Source organism: Berghia stephanieae, chromosome 1, assembly GCF_034508935.2.
Source record: "Berghia stephanieae isolate SIO BIC M18660-M18661 chromosome 1, UCSD_Bste_1.3, whole genome shotgun sequence".
Lineage (NCBI taxonomy): Eukaryota > Metazoa > Mollusca > Gastropoda > Nudibranchia > Aeolidiidae > Berghia > Berghia stephanieae.
In genome coordinates, this window is record NC_088360.1 from 53065582 (window position 1) to 53086487 (window position 20906).

A 20906-nucleotide genomic window follows, 5' to 3' on the forward strand; every position below is an offset into this window, starting at 1 on the left:
ATTGACCCTTTCTCATAATTCTGCCCTCACGCGTATCCCCCAGACGGTTTAACGTAGACATTTCCTCCCACGTGATACCCCCAGTGACGTAATGAGATTATGACAGCTGTAGGGAAAATCTTTTCACCATAAGATCAAACTGTGATAAGATGTTGTCACCTGAAGTTAATCAATATGTTTGTTACCATTTCTACTCAAAAAGAAGAAGAAGAAGAAGAAGAAGAAGAAGAAGAAGAAGAAGAAGAAGAAGAAGAAGAAGAAGAAGAAGAAGAAGAAGAAGAAGAAGAAGAAGAAGAAGAAGAAGAAGAAGAATTAAAGGATATAACAAACACAAAAACGAACGGAAGAGAAATTGCAAAAACAATGAAAACACGTACGGTTCAAATTGCAATTTAAAGTTTTTTGAACCGTTTGAACTGAAAAATTTCCGCGTCTTGTTTCTAATGGATTGTTTAAATAACTTTAAAAACATGAAGGTGAGTCATTTTTCTCATTTAGGCATGTTTTAATATTTCCCATCACTAAAGTACCTACATCATAACAGGTCATTTCCATCCATTGTCAATAGCAGTTTACGAGAGTCGACATTTTCTTCTTGATTCTTGACAACCGAAAATTAGGTTCGGGGCCAAGTCGAAGGATAAAATGTTTGCTGAATCGGTGTATTTCTTTGACGATACAATGTTTGGAGGTAATAATATGTGCTACAATGTGCTGTTTCTCAGTTGCAAAAGTCAATCTGATTGAAGTTCGATTCTTATGACTGTCAAATCTCTAAAATTGTGGAATGCGATTACGAACGTCGTGTTGTCTTGTGAGGGTTACTGTGAACTTCTCAATTGTTTTTTTTTTGTCTTGGATTAACGACTTACTCATAAACCATTTTGAAAAGAATTGAATTTTTAAAAATAGTTTCAAGCATCTCTCAAAGATTATTTAGTTTTCAGCTTTATCAATAAATGCCAGATTTTGTCGAGATAATTTTTTAAAATCCAATTCTATTAAGTATAACAAAGGTGGGCTGATGACATTAACTAGTGTTACTCCTCTTTCTTTCAAACACATAGTCAACAAGCGTAATAGAGGAAACGACGGTCGACTGCCGTTTAAGAAAAAAAAGTCAAACACGTCGGTCAAACATCATGTATTTTCCTGTTTGTTTTCTTACGATCTTAAAATAATATTTACATATATATATATATACTAGTAAAAAGCCCGCAAATTGGCAGGGAAAGAACTATTTTCATTCGATATTGCCAGAATCATTTTCTTGATTAGCTTGATTACGATTAGATGTCATCATTCCATATTGATGGACCCCCCCCCCCCCCCCTTTTTTTTCTTCCACGCAACCACATTCCAAAACACACATACACCCACAAATATACACCACACACACACACACACACACACGCACACACATAAACACACACGCAATGAGAACACACTACTACTACATAACACTGATCACCGCTAAATCAACACAACGGAAGTAACAACTCTACTGGACAGATAGAGTTGAGGGTGTGGCCATGAGTGTGTCGTTAGTGTCTTCGGTAAATTTTTCATGATATCTGTTTGACTTAACGAACTTTCAAACTGACTTTAAATTATAACAGGAAATCAAGTTATCTGTTTATCTATCTGTAAAAAATACATTTCTATTTTTCAAATCTTTCAGTAGAGTTGTGCGCCGTATCAATTTTGTTATTGACTCAAATAAGCACAATGTTCTCCACAATGCTATATTTTTTAAAGAAAGGATAATATATATATATATATATATATATATATATATATATATATATATATATATATATATATATATATATATATATATATACCTTTCATACACACTTGTTCAGATCATTATCTTAGACTGGTGACTGCTCCCTAGTTTCTTAATTTTATATTTTCAAAAAATAAAAATAGAGTAACCCAAATATCTTCGTCCTCGTCCTCTCGTGTTCAATGATTGTGATGTTTGATGCAAGCGAGGGTTCACAGTAAAAGACGCGTACCCTTGTGATGAATATAGGTATCAAAATTGTACCAACTATCGGGAGCCTCTGTGGTGTAATGGTAACACGTCAGACCGGTAATCAAAACGTCTGAGGTTCGATCCCCAGTAGAGGTAGACTGATTTTTGGGGATGTGTTTTTTTTTCTTGTATTTTGATCTCTTGCTGCGTCTGGCACCTTTCATACACACTTGTTCAGATATTTAACTTTGTCACCTTGTAAAGCGCTTTGACCACGTTTAGTAGATATTGCGCTATATAAATGCTTAATCTTTTACGACTTTGCTGTAATTTCACTCTATGGGATGCTAGAACGGAATTATTTTTCCGTTACCACTCCTTTTCAATGTGATAAATCAATACAAAAGAAAAAAACTCCAACCTAGTTCATGAATTGGCTGATTAATAACGACACTTAAATGATCATTGTCCATTGTAACACACGCAAGACACTAAGTAGTGTTATTTTTGTTGTCATTCTCTCAGGTTTATATATGTGTTAATATCCACATTAGAATGTTGCTTTGTTTTTAAAGTGCATTGTTTACAAAAGTTATTAAAATAGGCATAATTTTATTTAGGTCAAATAATAATATCATATTTTTTTTTTAAATGCCAACGCGTCATCATCTCATATCTAGCATAGAAATACATGTTTAGGAATTTCTTCTATAAATCATTTCTACCGAATCTACACTACTACTACTACTACTACTACTACTACTACTACTACTACTACTACTACTACTACTACTATAACTACTACTACTACTACTACTACTACTACTACTACTACTACTACTACTACTACTACTACTACTACTACTACTACTACTACTACTACTACTACTACTACTACTACTACTACTACTACTACTACTACTACTAACTACTACTACACTATACTACTAATACTCTCTTCCTCCTCTCCCTACTACTACTACTACTACTACTACTACTACTACTACTACTACTACTACTACTACCACTAATACTCCTCTTCCTCCTCCTCCGCCTACTACTAATACTAATACTACTACTATTACTACTACTACTACTATTACTACTACTACTACTACTACTACTACACTACTACTACTATTCTACTACTACATAACACTTACTACAATACTACTACTACACTACTAAATACATAATACTACTCTACTACCTACTACTTACTACGCACAACATACCACAACAACAACAACTACTACTACTACTACTACTACTACTACTACTACTACTACTACTACTACTACTACTACTACTACTACTACTACTACTACAACTACAACAATTGCTGTTGGTGCTGTTTTCGTTATTTTGCTCATTTAAAAATATCTTATGACAGAGCCTTATAATAATAATATGTGCTTTTTGTCCTATTTTCCCAATTCAGTTTGTTCACGTTTGTGTCGTAATCATTTCAGGGTGTTTTCACTATGAAGGCGGTTACAAATCAGCAATTCGTGATTACAACAACAATCTATGCTATCTTGTATTTCGTACAAAATGTCAAGTCGAGAGAGATTTCAAGCTCCAAGAGTCCATATTTGCCTCCGATCACTAGAAGGTACCATTCCATGCCCCAAACTACATATCAAAAATCACATAGTACAACGGCTGCAGGGGCGTCAATACCTACTTATGTCACCAAGATCAACAGTTCGATCGCGTGGCAACAAGATGGCCAAGAAAAAACCACTGACCAAGTAGTTCCAGTTCCTTTTGCTGCAGACAGGAGACGAAAGGGGAAGAGGAAACAAGCTGTTAACGCCGTCGCCTCACACAAGGGAAATTCAGAAAACCTTTCGGAACGGACTAATCACGGTACGTTAGAGGGTTAATATACTAACAATAAAGGGGGTACTTTCAAAGTGCATTAACGATTTAAGTAGGGTCTCACGAGCACATTAAAAAAATACTTTTGATTTTTTTTTGCAAACATAATGAAAGGCAGTAATTTAAAAATAATTCAAAATTATCACTGTTTGTTAGTTACACAAAAATATAACTGTGCATATAAGAAGCGTCCACAGTAAACCACCGACCAAACGACTCTTTCTTAAGACGGAAACATGTTTATCATCTCTATTTGATGCAGTCAATCAATTGAATGAGCGTTGGAATAGCACACAAATGAATCCTGTTCGGTTCTGCGATTAGCCAGAATAATGTTCTACTTCCAAACCTACTCCAATGTTCTCCACCCAACAGCGAATGGAAAGTTGTGACAACTTCAGGTTTGTTAAAAAGTACTTTGAAAAGGATCAAGGTGCTACCATAATAACAAAAGGGATTTACAGGGACTCTTTTTACTGCAAAGAGAGTAGAACGAAAACATGTTATTTCCTCGTTTGGCAAAAAGCCTTTGAAGGTCATCAGCATTAAATGACATAATAAGAGCCATTTCATCTGATATGAAGCATTCCTAGCAAAAGTATATAGTTGGAAGGAGAGTTTTGAGGTCTTTTTAAAATGTTTGAAAAGAAAAGTGGGGGGGGGGGGGAGACTGATGGGGTCTGATAGCATTCAGCATCCATAATGAAATGTTATGGGTGGGTGGTTTTAAATCATTTCCATCTCTAATACAGAGTTCCTTTTTCATAGCAAACCATGCATAATATGTAATATGCAAGCGATAAAAAGTTTATGATTTATATTACCATATTACTTAAAGGGGAGAAACATTGGGGAGCAAGTACTGGTGTAAGATAGAAATTTGAAAAACAGTGTCAGACAAAGCAGAAAGAAAAACTACAAGAAAAAAGTCAGCCTGATTTGTCAGGTCTGAAGTTTGATCCCTGATCAAAGCAAGCTGATATTTTGGTATGATTGTTTTCCTTGTATTTTACTTTATGCTTTGTCTAGCATTATTGAAGGAGGTCTCATGAACGATCTCCAGTTGAGGCCGGATGAGCTGTTCAAATCTGAAGTCACCAAAGTCGTAAAACATAAAACAAATCTACTCTTGGTAGTTTTGATTATAAGTCATATTTTCTTGAAAAATGAGTTACTCTAGAAATAATATATCATATATTATAAGCCATAAGCAATAGTCTTTTCCCTAAAGTTTTCATGTTTGATTATATTGCGTAAAACAAAACAAAACAACAAAACGTGCTGCATTTCTTCTGAACATAACTACTATTCCAAACCTGCCAACTACTACAACAAAACATTCGTCAAATTACGAAGTTTTTGGGTTCAATTGCAGAACTTTCTGAGCATTTCTAAATCATTAATTAGTGACACTTAATATTTGCCATTGTGAAATGCATTTATAGGAGTTACACATACTTATCTTCCACCATGATATGATAAGGACATAATATTTGTCACACGACATATCAGGAATGACCTTCTTGCAGTCTTTTTATCCAGTTAACTGCCGTTCTCTGGAAAGACACGTATTTGAAAATTTGGCCAGAAAACTCGTCCTTTAAATATCGATCGATTTAAATCGAAATAAAATTAAGATAAAGCCAAATTCATATTTCTGTAATTGCTCCTTTAATGAAAAAGGGTAAGGTCTGTTCTTATATTTGAGTAATTCCTACCCCCCCCCCCCCCCCCCACACACACCCCCATTTAATGGCTTGAAGATTTCCACATCGAAATTTATATTGATTAATTCACTTCCAGGTAACTTGAAAAAGCCAATATTTTGCTATTATGGTTCATCCGCCAACAAGAGACCAAGCAAGGGGAAATTCATCCCCGAGAACATCGATCCCTTCTTATGCAGTCACCTGATCTTTGCTTTCGTTGACGTCACTAAGGATGGGACAGATTTGAAGCCCAACAATGTTGATGATCTCGGTCCCGATGGTTAGTACGGTTAATCATGTTGCTTGACAATCACCTTCAGACCAGTATGTTCCCTGGTTTGAGTCCCATGACGCAAAGTAGAGTCTTTGTAAAAGGCTCTTTCCTCACACCCTCTCACCACACTTAGGTAAAATGAGTACCTGGCCTCTAATAGCGTTGCCTTTGTAGAAAAAAAAGTGATAGAGCCTTATGGGCATCATGTCTTGTCCCTCAATTATTGGGTGTTGCTGTTGGCTTCTCATGTAACACGTTTTGAGCAAATTTAGTGGTTATTAAGCTATATAAAAGCTGAAATAGTATAGAACAAGAACAGTCAACTGGAGTAATGTTGGGTGTGGGAGTAATTATGCTGTCTGGCTGAGTACGTACATTATGTACGGCTTTGTGTGTGTTGATATATTGATGTGTACGTTTGTGTATACTGTTATGTATGTATATATGAGTTTATAAGAGTAGATGATGATAATGGTGATGGTGATGATGATGATGATGATGATTATGGTGATAGTGGTTAAATTATAAAACCACGATACTATTATGATTAATTACGATGTGTGAGACTCAACCGCTCTTAAGATAATGTTCCATTGCTTAATTCTTTTTGCTGATCTCATCTATTCCCAAATCCCAACGCGCCCAAATTAGGTTTGTACGCTAGGACACTCGCCCTCAAACAGACAAACCCCAAACTAAAAATCCTGCTAGCTGTGGGCGGCTGGAAGATCGGATCCAAGCCATTTTTGCCACTGATCAAGTCTAGATCCTCAAGGAAATTATGGGTGGTGAACGTTATCAAGTATCTCAGAAGGTAATGTTGTATATTAGTCGTGTTGTTTGGTCACATCACATCTCTATAGTTATTTAACCACTCATCAGCCTTGTGTGCTGTATTTGAGCATTATTCGTTAAAGTGATCCATGTTTTGCATGATGCTGTTGCAAATCGGGCAGTTTTATGAAGGCTTGTATCCCTAACGATGTATCGTTGAGGTTGTTCTGTTACGTCTTGATCTAACTCGGTTGTTTTTCATTTAATGTTTTGAAGCCTGAAAGTGGGACATTTTTGGGATATTGAATCATATTTGCTTCTTTTGGTATTTTTTTGTTGGTACTATTCATCTCTCCATGCCTTTTCAGCTCAAAAGCGTAATTTTGTGGGCCGTAAAAAGGTTTTCTGGATTTGAGGTGTGTTCTTTTAGGAGCAGTTTTTATCAGGTTAGAGGGGTATTGATTTTGGTGTTGGTTTTAGATTGCCGCTTCTCGACGTGGGGCAATGGCACTCATCACAAGCAGCCAGGATGTTGGTTTACTTTTTTGGGTGCCTGAAATAGTCTTCATGGAGTCATTCATTCAGTAGGGGGGGGGGGGGGGGGGTTATCTCTTGGTGTGAGATGCGCAGGATCAAACAGGAGCGCAATATTTAGCAACACTGTAGCACAGGAAAAGGGAGGAGATTCTAAGTATAGTCTGATTTAGCCCTCGTGTTAGAATTTAAAAATAATTATTCCGTTCCATTTGCGTAATTCATTTGCTGTATTTTCAATGTGTTGTTAATATGTGAGTGTCCAGTCTAAGATAACTCCCGAGTGTTTAGGGTCTGGTTCGATAGAAGAGGAGAATTTTAGATATCTACAATGATTGATCTCCAGACTTTGACACATGCCGTACTCCAGGAGCCACGTCTCAGAAGGTAATGAACAAATTACCGCTGGGTCCCTGCTGATCTTCTTCTTTTTTTTTTTTGGTGGAAAAATAGGTCATTTATTTAACATCTATGGCCCCGGACTTCAACTGGAAGAATATAAGAGGGCGTGCATCAATCAGGCGCCCTGGATTATATATATAATATATATATATATATATATATATATATATATATATATATTTATAATTACAGTTCATGTTATTTAGCTCTAGACTAATGCTTAACAGTTACAATTCTAAGTGTCTTCGTTACATTGTAATTTTATTTCTTAATTTATTTGTTTATTCTGAAAAAAGCATGTCCAAGAGAATTTCTCAATTTATTTGTTGTGTTCATATTGTCTATAAATTTCACATTTAACGTGTGTGCATACACATATTATAGGCGTCAAGACATGTTTGGGTTTCACATCTAATTCTCTGTCAGCAGCATAAATCATCAATTGTGTTCATGTAATTTTGTTTTTTATTTATTTATCTATTATCATTTACCCCCCCCCCCCCCCCCGTCCCCCCCCCCCCCCAAAAAAAAGTAGACGTTTGGATACTTTTCGTTGACATCATTTTCATTACACCTTTTATTTTTTGAAAAAGAATTTTTTATTAATTCTATCATAAAAATTTATCAAAATTGAGTTTTTGCATTAACAAATCAAATATTAGTCAATCAATATGATGACGCTATTTTCCAGATATGGCTTTGATGGGTTTGACATGGACTGGGAGTTTCCAGGCTGGAGAGGCAGCGGTCCAGAGGATAAACACAAGTTTACTTTGCTAATGAAGGTGCGATAAGTGCACTCGCTGATCAATCTGCGCACGGCTTTTTAATCACTTTTAATCACTTTATATATATATACATATATATATATATATATATATATATATATATATATATATATATATATATATATATATAAACATTTGAAATATAATTAAGATAGTTTGACTTCTACAACGTTGTTATCGATCGTTGCTCTCATCAGAGATGAGAGCAACGCTCGATAACAACGTTGTAGAAGTCAAACTATCTTAATTATATTTCAAATGTTTATAAATAGCTCCTTTTATACTAAAGTTGAGCACTATTATTTCATGGTTTTTGTTTTATAATTTATATATATATATATATAATTTTATATATAGATAGATATTTAATTGTTTCCTTACTTGGTATTTGATCGTACTTTGTCTTTGATTTGAAAAATATAAACAAAACATAATATTGAGTTGCCGATGGCCATCTAATAGTCAAGTTGGAATCCCTCTGAAATAACTACCAAATATTCCAATCATCTATTGCCGTGCATTGAAAGTACAAAAAAAAAAAAAACAAAAACAAAAAAAAAATAATAAAAAAAAAAACGTTTAACAATTGTGGCCAGGAGATTCGTCCTTCAAATCTCGAGTTTTCTGGCCAAAATTTCTACGTATAATAAAACAATGCCAGACGAAGCAATTGAGAAAAATACAAAACAAAAACAAAAAAAAAAAAACAAAAAAAAAAAAAACAAACAAACAAACAAACATCCCAACTAATCAGCCTTCTTCGACCGGGTATCGAACCTGCTCTCTAATTTTGTCAGTTTGGCAGCAGCTTCTAATGGTGCTCACACTACTATGTTATGACGATCAACCCAATCTTCAAATTCTTTACCGCACTCGTGCACCGTCGCAAATCCGCCCGGAAGCTTCGTCACAACACACCGTTCAACTAGATGCTCTGTGGTTTCGGGTTTCTTTTCCACATCGGGTACATGTTGGACAGGTGGAAAGTCCCCACTTTGGCGATAGGTATAGTGCGCACTAATCCTTGCAAGTCAATCTAATCGAACCTTTCCTTTGCAAATTATTATATTGATTGAAACCATGACAATATCATTTGATTCATACTCCCCTCAACAACTTAAGTAAGACAACTGTTAGATAAGCACATCTTAAATTGTCTGTTAACCGACATCAATGGAAAACATCTGGCAACTGACTTAATAGGCAACCTTTTCACTTTTTAAAGTGTGTTTTAACTTAAAGTCCAATTGTGGTGGCTCAATAAATGAGTTTATACTGGCGATGACGCGTGAAAACTGATATGGATAATGCTATTTTGTTACTCCTCAGAATCTGTACGAATCATTCGCTGAGGAGGCTCAAGAAACTGGAAAACCGAAACTAATTCTTACGTTAGCAACGGCGGCCAGTGTTTATTATATTGAAAAGTCTTATGAAGCAAAACAAATACACAAGTGAGTATCTTTTCGCTTACTATTTTACTCATTATACTTATCATTCTTATACAGAACTAAACGTTTATTGGTCCAATTTCGGCCATAATATATATATATATATATATATATATATATATATATATATATATATATATATATATATATATAAAGTGTCAGTGTCAAGCGTCTCTCACTTATTTCTCTCACAGATACCTTGACTACATGCTTCTTATGACCTACAACTTTCATGGTTCTGGTTGGGAAAAACATACAGGCCATCCCAGTCCTCTCTTACCACACCCACTCGACCCCGAAGGAGAACAGAGAGAACTCTTTGTTGTGAGTAGAATATGCGTCTTTTGCAGTTCCTCTCAAGTCAATATTATTGTGAGAAAATATCAGTTACTTTATAAATGAGTGAAAGACACCGGGCAAGTTCATAATCAGGAAATAAATTATGTGTGTATATTTGTGTGTGTGTGTATGTGTGTGTGTGTGTGTGTAAGTGAAAAATATGGGAGGTAGATACACAGAGAGAAGGGGAGGGTGAGAGGGAATGGTGAGAGAGAAAGAGAGGGATGAAAGAAAGAGGGAGAGAAGAGGAGGAGGAGGAGGAGGAGGAGGAGGAGGAGGAGGAGATAGATAGATAGATAGTTAGATAGATAGATAGATAGAGAGAGAGAGAGAGAGAGAGAGAGAGAGAGAGAGAGAGAGAGAGAGAGAGAGAGAGAAAAGGACATATATATATATATATATATATATATGTTTGTAAGAGATGAGCTTGAATCACACACACACTCACACACACACACACACACACACACACACACCATATATATATATATATATATATATATATATATATATATATATATATATATATAGCCATTATCTGCATATAACCCGAGGATGGCCAAAGGACGAAACGTATTTTTGCTTTGTGTTGTCCGCTTTAATATGAGATTACTCCCTTTATTTGTCTATCCCAGAGAAAGAAAGAGGGAGAGAGAGAGAGAGAGAGAGAGAGAGAGAGAGAGAGAGAGAGAGAGTTATTTTGTTTGGATGATAGGGATGGAAAGAATGCAAATTAAAACGGTTACAAGGCTCAGCGGTGCGGTCATTACTTCGTATCCGAAAGGTACCGAATTTGATCACCCGCCGCTGCGCTGTGCGGCCTTGAGCAAGTCATCTCGCCCTAGCTCAATTTGCGGTGCTGCACAGCGGCTGACGCCTGGGTTATTCCAGTCTTCCCTTGGAATAAACCCTAGAGACAAATTTCCCGTATGGGATGAATAAAGGGAATTTATCCTTATTTATTAATTAAAACATTTTTGGGGGGTATCTATATTTAAAAAAAACAACCAAAAAAACAAAACAACAACAAAAAACGATCATGTCATCTTTACTTTCAGCTTTGGGCAGTCAAATATTGGCTGCAGATGGGCGTACCCAAGTCTAAACTGGTTGTCGGGATGGCCACTTATGGGCTGGGTTGGAAATTGACAGACCCCTCGAAAACTGGAGTGAGGGCTCCTGCTGATGGAGGGAATACCAAAGGGAAATATACCGTGGAACAGGGTATTTTGTCACACTATGAGGTACATGTTATGATAGGACATTATCCTCATCCCCTTCGTCCACCTTCTCCTCTTTCTTCTTCTTCTTCTTCTTCTTCTTCTTCCTTCTCTTCATTCTCTTCCTCTGATCATCACCACCACCACCACAACCACCATCACCACCACAACCACCACCACCACCACCATCACCAACACAACCACCATCACCACCACCACCACCACCACCACCACCACCACCACTACCACCACCACACCACCACTACCACCATCATCATCATCATCATCATCATCATCATCATCACCACCACCATCATCATCATCATCATCAACATCAGTTATCATAATTATCAATCTCAGGCTTGAAATATTGAGCAAATCTGGAATCATCTTAATCTTTAGTGAATGAATAAATATTTTCTGACCAAAACTTATAAAAATCACAACAAAGAGACGGTGTTTTGTCATTGTACTGGTTATTAGTAGCCTACATTCCTGCTCTAAACACACCACTTTTTATATTTATTTTTACATAATTCTATAAAGGCAGTATCTATCTGAAGAGTAAGCTTTCAAAAACCGATAAGTCGCTTTTTTATCATTCAAAAAGAACTACAATTTTTGTTATTTATCTAGAGACTCCAAGAGGATTTTTTAACTGTATTTTTTGCCTCATACTTCAAAACCTAAAATTTTTCATGATGATTTTATGGAGTCTAATTGAGTGCTTGAGAGTATTAATATTTTCTCTCTGAATGATACTTAGCGGTTTGAAAGTCAACTCATCATCTGAATAGAGAATAAAAGTGTGAGGTCAAAATACTGGTTCTAAGCTCATTGGAAGTGTCAAACCACTCTTCCGGAGCACTAGATATATATCACTTTTCTTCCGTATTATGATATCAAAAGTTCTGCCGTATCACTTTATTAGTTTTATTCTTTACCACTTCTCAGATTTGCGAGCATGTAATTGACGACGGATGGAAAGTAGAATGGATCGATTCACAGAAAGTCCCTTACGCATATGGAGAAGGTGAATGGGTTGGGTTTGAGTCTCCGGACAGTTTCTATCTCAAGGTAGCGTTTTTTATAATGATTCTTTAACCTTAATTAAGCAGGCATTTTATTTGATTTCAAAGCTGGGGGTCATTGACTGTTTATGCCAGAGCCAAAACAAAACAAGACAAAAAGAAATAAATAATAACCCAACAATTTGAAGAGTTTTGAGGCTCAGGCTTGAAGCGCCACAGTCATACTATTATTGGGTGTTTCAAACTTAATGTCCTTATGGAGTTATCGAATATCACAAAATTCGTTAATTTATTTAGCAAATAACATTTTGTAACCATTCGGAAAAACAGTTACATATGTTTTAACAGAAAAAAGCCTACCCACTGTATAAATATGGTGAATTTATTAAAGGAGATGCTCGAAATAACATCCTTTGCGTCCCACACATTCTCGTACTCTCGTGATGAAATGGTGTGTGGCTCTCTCACAAAGCTGCGGGTCAATAACCTTTACTAGTTGTTCCACTCGATGTCTCAGTTCATGAAGACTCTGGAATCTTGCATCCGACATTTGGTCTTTTAAATAACCCCAACGAAAAAATCCCGAGGGTTCAAGTTGGGGCTTTGAGAGGCCCAAGTATGCTCTTTAACGGCTATTGAAACGATCAACAAAATGAGTCTGGATCCAGGTCAGGGAATGCTTTGCTGTGTGGGGAGCTGCACCATCCTGCATAAACCATTGCTGTTGTCGTTCTTTGCTACACAATCGTCCCCAAAACCGCCAAAATTGCCCAATATTTTGACATAACGATCAGCAGTAACAGCTTGCGTCTCTCCATTTTCATGACAAAACCAAAATGACCCAATGATGCCCGGAGCGCTTAAAGCCACCCATCCTGTTGCTTTTTTCACATGTCTATCTCTTTCGATGCCTTCGTCTGGTCGTTCTATTGACCAATGGATAACGTTTAGAAAATGTTGCCAGTTATATAAAATGTGCTTCAACGCTGAACCGAGTAGTCCTTTAGAAATCTATTGTTCTTCCGCACTAGGATTTCAGTTTTAGATTGTTTTTTAATATACTATATGTTGATCCGTTTGACAAGCCCAGTTCATGAGACTGTCTACGTACAGACTTTTTCGGTGTCTCCTCGACAGAATTTCGAACTCTTGCCACATTTTCATCAGTTTTTGCTCTGTTTAAGATGCTGACCACCTTCTGTGAATGGATTTATAAAACGTTCACACCATTTTCATCTTTTGATTGTCTTGCGATTTCAACCTGGAATCAATTTGGTATTCCCTGCAAAATTCAAGTTGGAATTTACTTGGTGACTTCAGATGCAAGTATCTTTCAACACAAAATGCTTTTTCTATTGATGTCCAAGACATGGCTATAATGTCGGTTCTATCTAGTTTATTTTTTTTTTACAATAACAAAAAACATTGCGACGCAGTCTGGCTTCCAAATGTTCATATTTACTTCTTTCTTCAAAGTTGGTGCAAATTGGTTCATAAATAATGAAGTTATAGAAAATTTGGTGAGGGACATTAAGTTTGAACCAGCTGTAAAATAATAATAATGATAATAATAATAATAATAATAATAATAATAAATAATAATAATAATAATAATAATAATAATAATAATAATAATAATAATATAATAATAATAATAATATAAAAATAAAATAATAAAATATAATATTATTAATATGGTTGGTTGAAAGGATAACTTTTTGAACGTTGATGAACGTTGTTTTCAAAACTCTGATCAGTCACCCTGATAGTCAACAGTTACATTGTGTCGTCTTAACTCACTCAATCCTATATTTTTTTTGCTTCTTTTCAAAATTGGAAAAATTGTATTAAAAATGAGCATGTGCATAGATAGTTTTATTCAACTAACATTTACATGTAAAAACTAAAAACAATAGCTTTGATACTACGCCTAAAATTTGACTCATAAAATTGTAAAAAATAGGCATGGGGTCAAAGTAATCCGGGTAAACTACGGATATAGTCGGGGTTAGTGTTGAGTGAGTTAATACGAGTCATGCGAGCTTGAATTTGGTCTAAAGAGTCTCAATGATCACAAAACTGTGGCACTTTAAATATACCCCACTTGACTCGAGTATAACTGTATAGGTCACTGGCAGTACGGATATTATGATAAAACTAGAACAAAAAGGGACTATTAGGCGACTTGCACATTATGTGCATGGAGAAATCGCAGACATATAATAACACGTATTTTCGAAATCGTTTGACTGTATTTTCAGGCTGTCACCATTTTAAAAGAAGGCTTAGGAGGTGCGTTTATTTGGTCTGTGGAGATGGATGATTTTGCAGGTTCCTGTGGAGGCCCAAGGTATCCTCTTTTGAGGACAGTAACCGAAGTTTTTACTCAAGGATCGGAATTGGCCAATCTTATGGCAACCTCTTCAGGTCACCATCAACAACATCAACAACCAAAGCATCCCATTTCTTCCAATACTGATAATCTTAAGATATCCTCGTCTGCTTCTAGCAATACTCCTGCTGGGGCGGATAGTACTTCTCATGTTTCTGACTATGGTGACCCTCATTCATCGTCGTCATCATCGACGTCATCTTCAGAATTTCATAAAGACTACAGTACAAATTATGACTATGATTATGGATATCCGAATTTCGGTGAAAAAGGTTTATATGATAAAGGTGAGCGATCTGATTTTTATCTTTTATTTTGTTTTGTAATACACATTATGTTATCATGTCAACGGTCCAGGAAAATTATATGTTAAAAAACGTAAAGTCAAATGTGACCAAAGGGTAAAATATACAGCAGCCGCCAGACTTAGTATGCTGGCTGGCAGTAGAGTAACTCTCATCTCGATCGGTTCGGTTGGTGGGCGCCACTGGCAGGGCCTGCTACCCCCTTAATCTATCGTTCAAGCTTTTCTGTCTTTATCCTGGAGGAAGATGACTTGGTTTTGCTAAATCCCTGGCTCGAGGCCTTTCTATGTAGGAAATAGAAGGGAGTGAGAGTATTTTCCCCCAATATATTAATATTAATCTTCACGAGAGACTGTTTTAGAATAATTACCATTCTGTGAGTTTCCTTTTCTTCGAAGATACCATACCGTTGTCTGTGTAAGACTTTGGGTTGTCACAGGCTGAATAGAGGGGCGGATTGCTGTTGGAATATATTTGTAACTATTACCCTATGTCCCGATAGATCAGTTGGTAGAGCACTCGCTTAACACACAAAGGGACCTGATCGATCCCATGTGAAGAGATTTTTTTTTCTGACCCTCCTGTCTACCCGGCAGATTGGGTAGCTGGATCTATTATATCTGTCGGAAATTACGATAAACTAGCGTCCTATTCAAAGGGTAGAAAGCAATTGCTATTGTCCGATTCACGTCATAGAAACCGGTATAAACCCCGGCTCCCCGAGCCTAATTACTGAAGGACTATTTTCTTTTTTAAGCACGTGTGACCCAAGAGTGTTACATCCATCAAATTCGTATCCTAAATGCCGTATCCTCATGTGCTGAAATCATCTCAAAATATCATAAGCGCCGTAAAACATATCAACGAAACGCACTTTGATGATTATGATAAAGGTTCGACTTCCAGATATAGTAATAAATACAATACATAATGAAACACGGGATTAAAATACATACAACCATTTGCAAAACGCAACAAATATAAATTCAGTTTATTTCCTAAAACCCATTCGTGGGTGGAATGCATTACCATCAGACACAGACAAATGCATCAAAGCACATAAAACGCAGAGCCGACATGTATATTTATTATGTCTGTTTGTTTCATGACGGATTTGTGAACTTTGAAATGATTGGTCCACATGGGCCTTCTGCCAAAATATTAACCGTTAGACCCCAAGAAGAAGAAAAACATGTTGGTAATCTTTTTATTTTCAGGAGTTCTCATGTTGTTTGTTGCTTTAGGTCTCTTCCAACACAATTGAGATTATAAGAGAGACCGCTGAAACAAAAAAACAAGCAATCTAACAAAAATAGTACAAATGTAAATCAAAATCATAACCTAAAGATATCATAAGCTAAATTATAAATAACCAAGAACAAACAGGCAGAAGATTTACAGAAAAAAAAAATATCCCCTGTCAAAAATACAATCACAAACCAAAGAAGCAGGATAGGCTAGTAAAGAGAAGAAGAAACGACATCACTATCGGATCGTACACCCATGCGAACATCATAGGTATATGATTGAAGGGTGATGCTCCCATCCAACCACCCGTTCAGGAGTTCTCAGAAATGATTTCCAAATTGTATGTCCTCAAATTGATAACTGACCCCCCCCCCCCAAAAAAAAAAAATGCAAATAGATCAGACGATCGGGACTTGCATAGTATGGTTATAATTTTGCGGTTTGCTTCCCGATAACCTTCGTTTCTTTTTCAAAAGATGCAATTTAGGTGTCCACAGCATATAAAATAGTTATGTAAAAACCCATTCATCTACGTTACAAAAGTGATTTAAACAATAGGATTATAACAATTGCCATAAATGAAACATTCACCAGAACAATAATCGCTAACAATTCCCATTTCCCTGTTTAACTACATTCAAAGAAAAAAATAAAAATTTATGTAGATACGGGTAAGAAAATTAATAACTGTTTTAAGTACATGCAACAAAGAGTAGTTATTGAATTCTGCTTTCCTCATTATCCCCTTCAGATATGTTAATCTCTACCAGTTTACCTTTTGTTTTTGCCGTGGAGTGAAATTATTGATTGCCCTGTTCTTTGCTGGTCTCTTTCACCTTGAGGGAAATGGTCATTTAAAAATATTTTTTTTTTGAAGTGGAAGGGGATTTTTTTTCTTACATATTGTCTTATTGTGTTATATCATTTATCATTAGTCTACTGAAACATTGCAATAATTTGAGTGCGTTGTTATTCCCTTTACTTTTACGAACAGAATGCAACAAGCGTGGAATCGGCATCCATCCAGACCCTGAATCATGTCATTACTTCCTTCTGTGTGCCCACTTGACAGTTGACAGGCTAGGGTCAATACGCATGGTCTGCCCAAAAGGAACGATGTATGACCATTCCCTGCAGGTGTGTAACCACGAGCATGAGGTAGACTGCAACCGATGAACTCGCCATAATTGAGTGGGTCTGACGATTTTATTTTTCTAAAAGACTTCTCTTGCACCTTGATCGATTTGTAAATTTCTCAATTCCAGTTTTTATCAGATAAGCACGGCATATGTTATTAACGTGTTGCAAATTCGCTAATTCAAGTATAGAGGTCTAGTACGCATTAGAAACTTCATTTCTGGGTTAGTTCAACAAATGAAAAACTCTAAAACTTTGCAGTACATGTATATCAAAAGATCAGCAAGCACATAAATGAATAAGTGTTGTTTTGAAAACAATTTGAACCCTCATCAAAGTAACAGTCGAATTAGGTTGCATGCAGCACGCATCTCATCCATACAAATTGTGATATTGTAAACCATCTGTGGTTTCCTAACTGGATTAGTTTTATAAAATTATTATCATTATTATTATTATCATCACCATCATCATAATCACCATTATTATTATTATTATTATTATTTATTATTATTATTATTATTATATTATTATTATTATTATTATTATTATTATTATCATTATTATTACTAAATTATTATTATTATTATTATTATTATTATTATTATTATCATTATTATTACTAAATTATTATTATTATTATTATTATTATTATTATTATTATTATTATTATTATTATTTATTATTATTATTATTGCTACTATCATCATCATCATTATTATTATTATTATTATTATTATTATTATTATTATTATTATTATTATTATTATTATTATTATTATTAATACTATATTATTATTATTATTATTATATTATTATTATCATTATTATTATTATTGTCATTATTATAATAATTGTTACTAATTTTTACCATTGCCATCATAATTTGTAAATACACCTACAGCTTCGTATTTTATGTACAGGTCAGAGGTAATGTATATATATATATATTATGATCCTAACATCTGGATACAGACGTCGGTTTAAAAATGAGTCGTACGTGTTCTCGTGTTCATTCCTGACAACCCATATTGTTATGGTCTCATTGCTGTGATTGAAATACTTTCAAACCAACGTCAAATATTGGTATGACTACGATGTTAAATTAATTTCATCATTGTATCAGACCTGCAACATCGGTTTCTAACATGGATTTATATTATTACAAGGGAAATTCAATGAATGTTTTTATGCGTAAACAATACATGTAGTTCCCTTAAGTTACCTTAGTTTTCCTTGACACTTAAAGGTCATAGAATTGAAGTAGTACAAACAATGGGTGACAGTCAAGGTTAGGCCATACTTACCTCTTATATCATTGTAAATAAGGCAAATGTGAGAAAAACAAGAGAATGTAATGTAAATTACTGTTATTATCTGTACATTTTACTATTTTCATGTGATGTTTTAGAATATTATTATATGAACCCAATTCAAGTAAATAAACTTGAGATATCGACATTTTTGTTTTCATTCTAGTTTTTAATAAATAAATTTCAACTTGCGACATATTAACCCTTTACATGTGGAGTTCAAGTTTACTAATAACCTGACATCATAAAATTACCATTTTCACCAAAAGAGCAATAATAGCGATGCGAGTTGGGATTGTTTTGTTTTTTGTTTAAAAAAAAAATATTTTATGGGTTTTTACAGAGCATGCGACTCTTTTAGGTCATTGTCATTTCAGCGCCAGTATAAAAAGAAGATGTTGGGGTAAAAAGTAGATATGAAGTCATCAAAGAATTTGTTTTGTTTGTTTTTAAGGGTTTTACGGCGCTAGCAACACATTAAGGTCATATCAACGCCAATAAAAAGGAAGAAAATGGGATAGTAAAAGTTCTAGAATTACAATTAAAGCACAAAAGAAAAGGTAAGACAAAGAGGAACTGGTTCAAATAGGGAACAGATGTAGATTCCAAGAGCACACCGTCAAAGTACTTAGTTTGAGATCACCTAAAAGTCTCATCCAGACACAAGCACAGGTCCCAACTAAAAGGAACACACTCAAATGTTTACCAATCATATAATCTGTAAACTAAACATAATACAATGCATAACAGAGAGATGATTTACAAGGAAAAAAATATCATCTCACAAAACTATAACTATACATTCGACTGTTTCCCTCTCAGCCAAGGACTCCGACCAAGGTCAGGACAAAACCAAGCAATCTCATTCCAAGATAAAGACAGAAAGCAATTGGAAAACAGATAAGAGGTGATAGAAGACATAGTATGTACCTCCCTGTATATGGGAGGTCAGAATCCCCACCCATAAGTCATCAAAGAAAAAGAAAAAGAGAGGGGGGTAGTTCAAATAGGGAATAGATGACTCCAAGAGCAATCCATTAATGTGCCTATTTTGTTTTAATTTTGGGTCAGTTCAGCGCCAGTAAAGAGGAAGAAAATGGGATTGTGAAAAAAGTTATAGATTCACAATTGTTTGTTTTTAAGGGTTTTACGGCACATGCAACACATTTAGGTTATATCAGCGCCAGTAAAAAGGAAGAAATGGGGTAGTAAAAAGTTCTAGAATTACAATTAAAGTACCCAAGAGAAAGTAAGACAAAGGGGAACTGGGAACAAATAGGGATCAGATGTAGATTCCAAGAGCATACCACCAATGTACTTAGTTTGAGATCACCTATAAAACTCATCCGGACACAAGAACAAAATCTAACAAAGAGGAACACAATCAAATGCTTACATTATACATTAAAAATAACAAATGTAATAATACATAACAGAGAGATGATTTACAGGGGAAAAAATATCTCCCAAAACAATAACTATGCATTTGACTGTTTCCCTCCCAGCCAGGACTCCGACCAGGGCCAAGAAAAAAAAAACAAGTAATCTCATTCCAAGACAAAGGACACAAAGCATGTTGGAAAACAGATATAGATTTACAATTGACAGCAGACAAGAAAAAGTAAGACGAATGGGTAAGGGTTCAAATAGGGAACAGATGTAGATTCCAGAGCACACCATCAATGTACTGAGCACAAGATCGGACTAAGAGGAACAGATTGTTTTTAAGGGTTTTACGGCGATTGTAACACATTTAGGTTATATCAGCGCACTCAAATGTTCACAAGTAACAATCAGTACATAACAGAGAGATGATTTACAAGAAAAAATATATCATCTCCCCAAACGAACACTATCCATTTGACTGTTTCCCACTCAGTCAAAAATTCGGGCAAGTTGTTTTGTTTTGTTTTCAAGGGTTTTACACCGCTTATTTAGGTCATTTCAGCGCCATTAAATAGGAAGAAAATGAGATAGTGAAAAAAAATCTTTAAAAGGAAAGACAAAGAAGACTGATTTTGTTTTTAAGGGTTTTGCGGCGCTTGTGTGTGTTTATGTGTTTAAGGGTTTTACGGCGCTTGCAACACATTTAGGTTATATCAGCGCCAGTAAAAAGGAAGAAAA

At 35.3% G+C, this 20906-nt stretch overlaps 1 protein-coding gene across 1 annotated transcript; it reads left to right on the plus strand.

Moving 5' to 3' along the window:
* The first annotated feature begins 3454 nt into the window (after window positions 1-3454).
* On the plus strand, window positions 3455-17940 carry LOC144964240 (chitinase-like protein 3). Its single transcript, XM_078898295.1, has 10 exons — window positions 3455-3853; window positions 5669-5854; window positions 6500-6662; window positions 8250-8343; window positions 9676-9800; window positions 9992-10121; window positions 11195-11380; window positions 12311-12433; window positions 14649-15066; window positions 17327-17940. The coding sequence occupies exons 1-10, from the start codon at window positions 3466-3468 to the stop codon at window positions 17506-17508; spliced, it is 1995 nt and encodes a 664-aa protein (XP_078754421.1). The 5' UTR covers window positions 3455-3465; the 3' UTR covers window positions 17509-17940.
* The last annotated feature ends 2966 nt before the right edge of the window (window positions 17941-20906 follow it).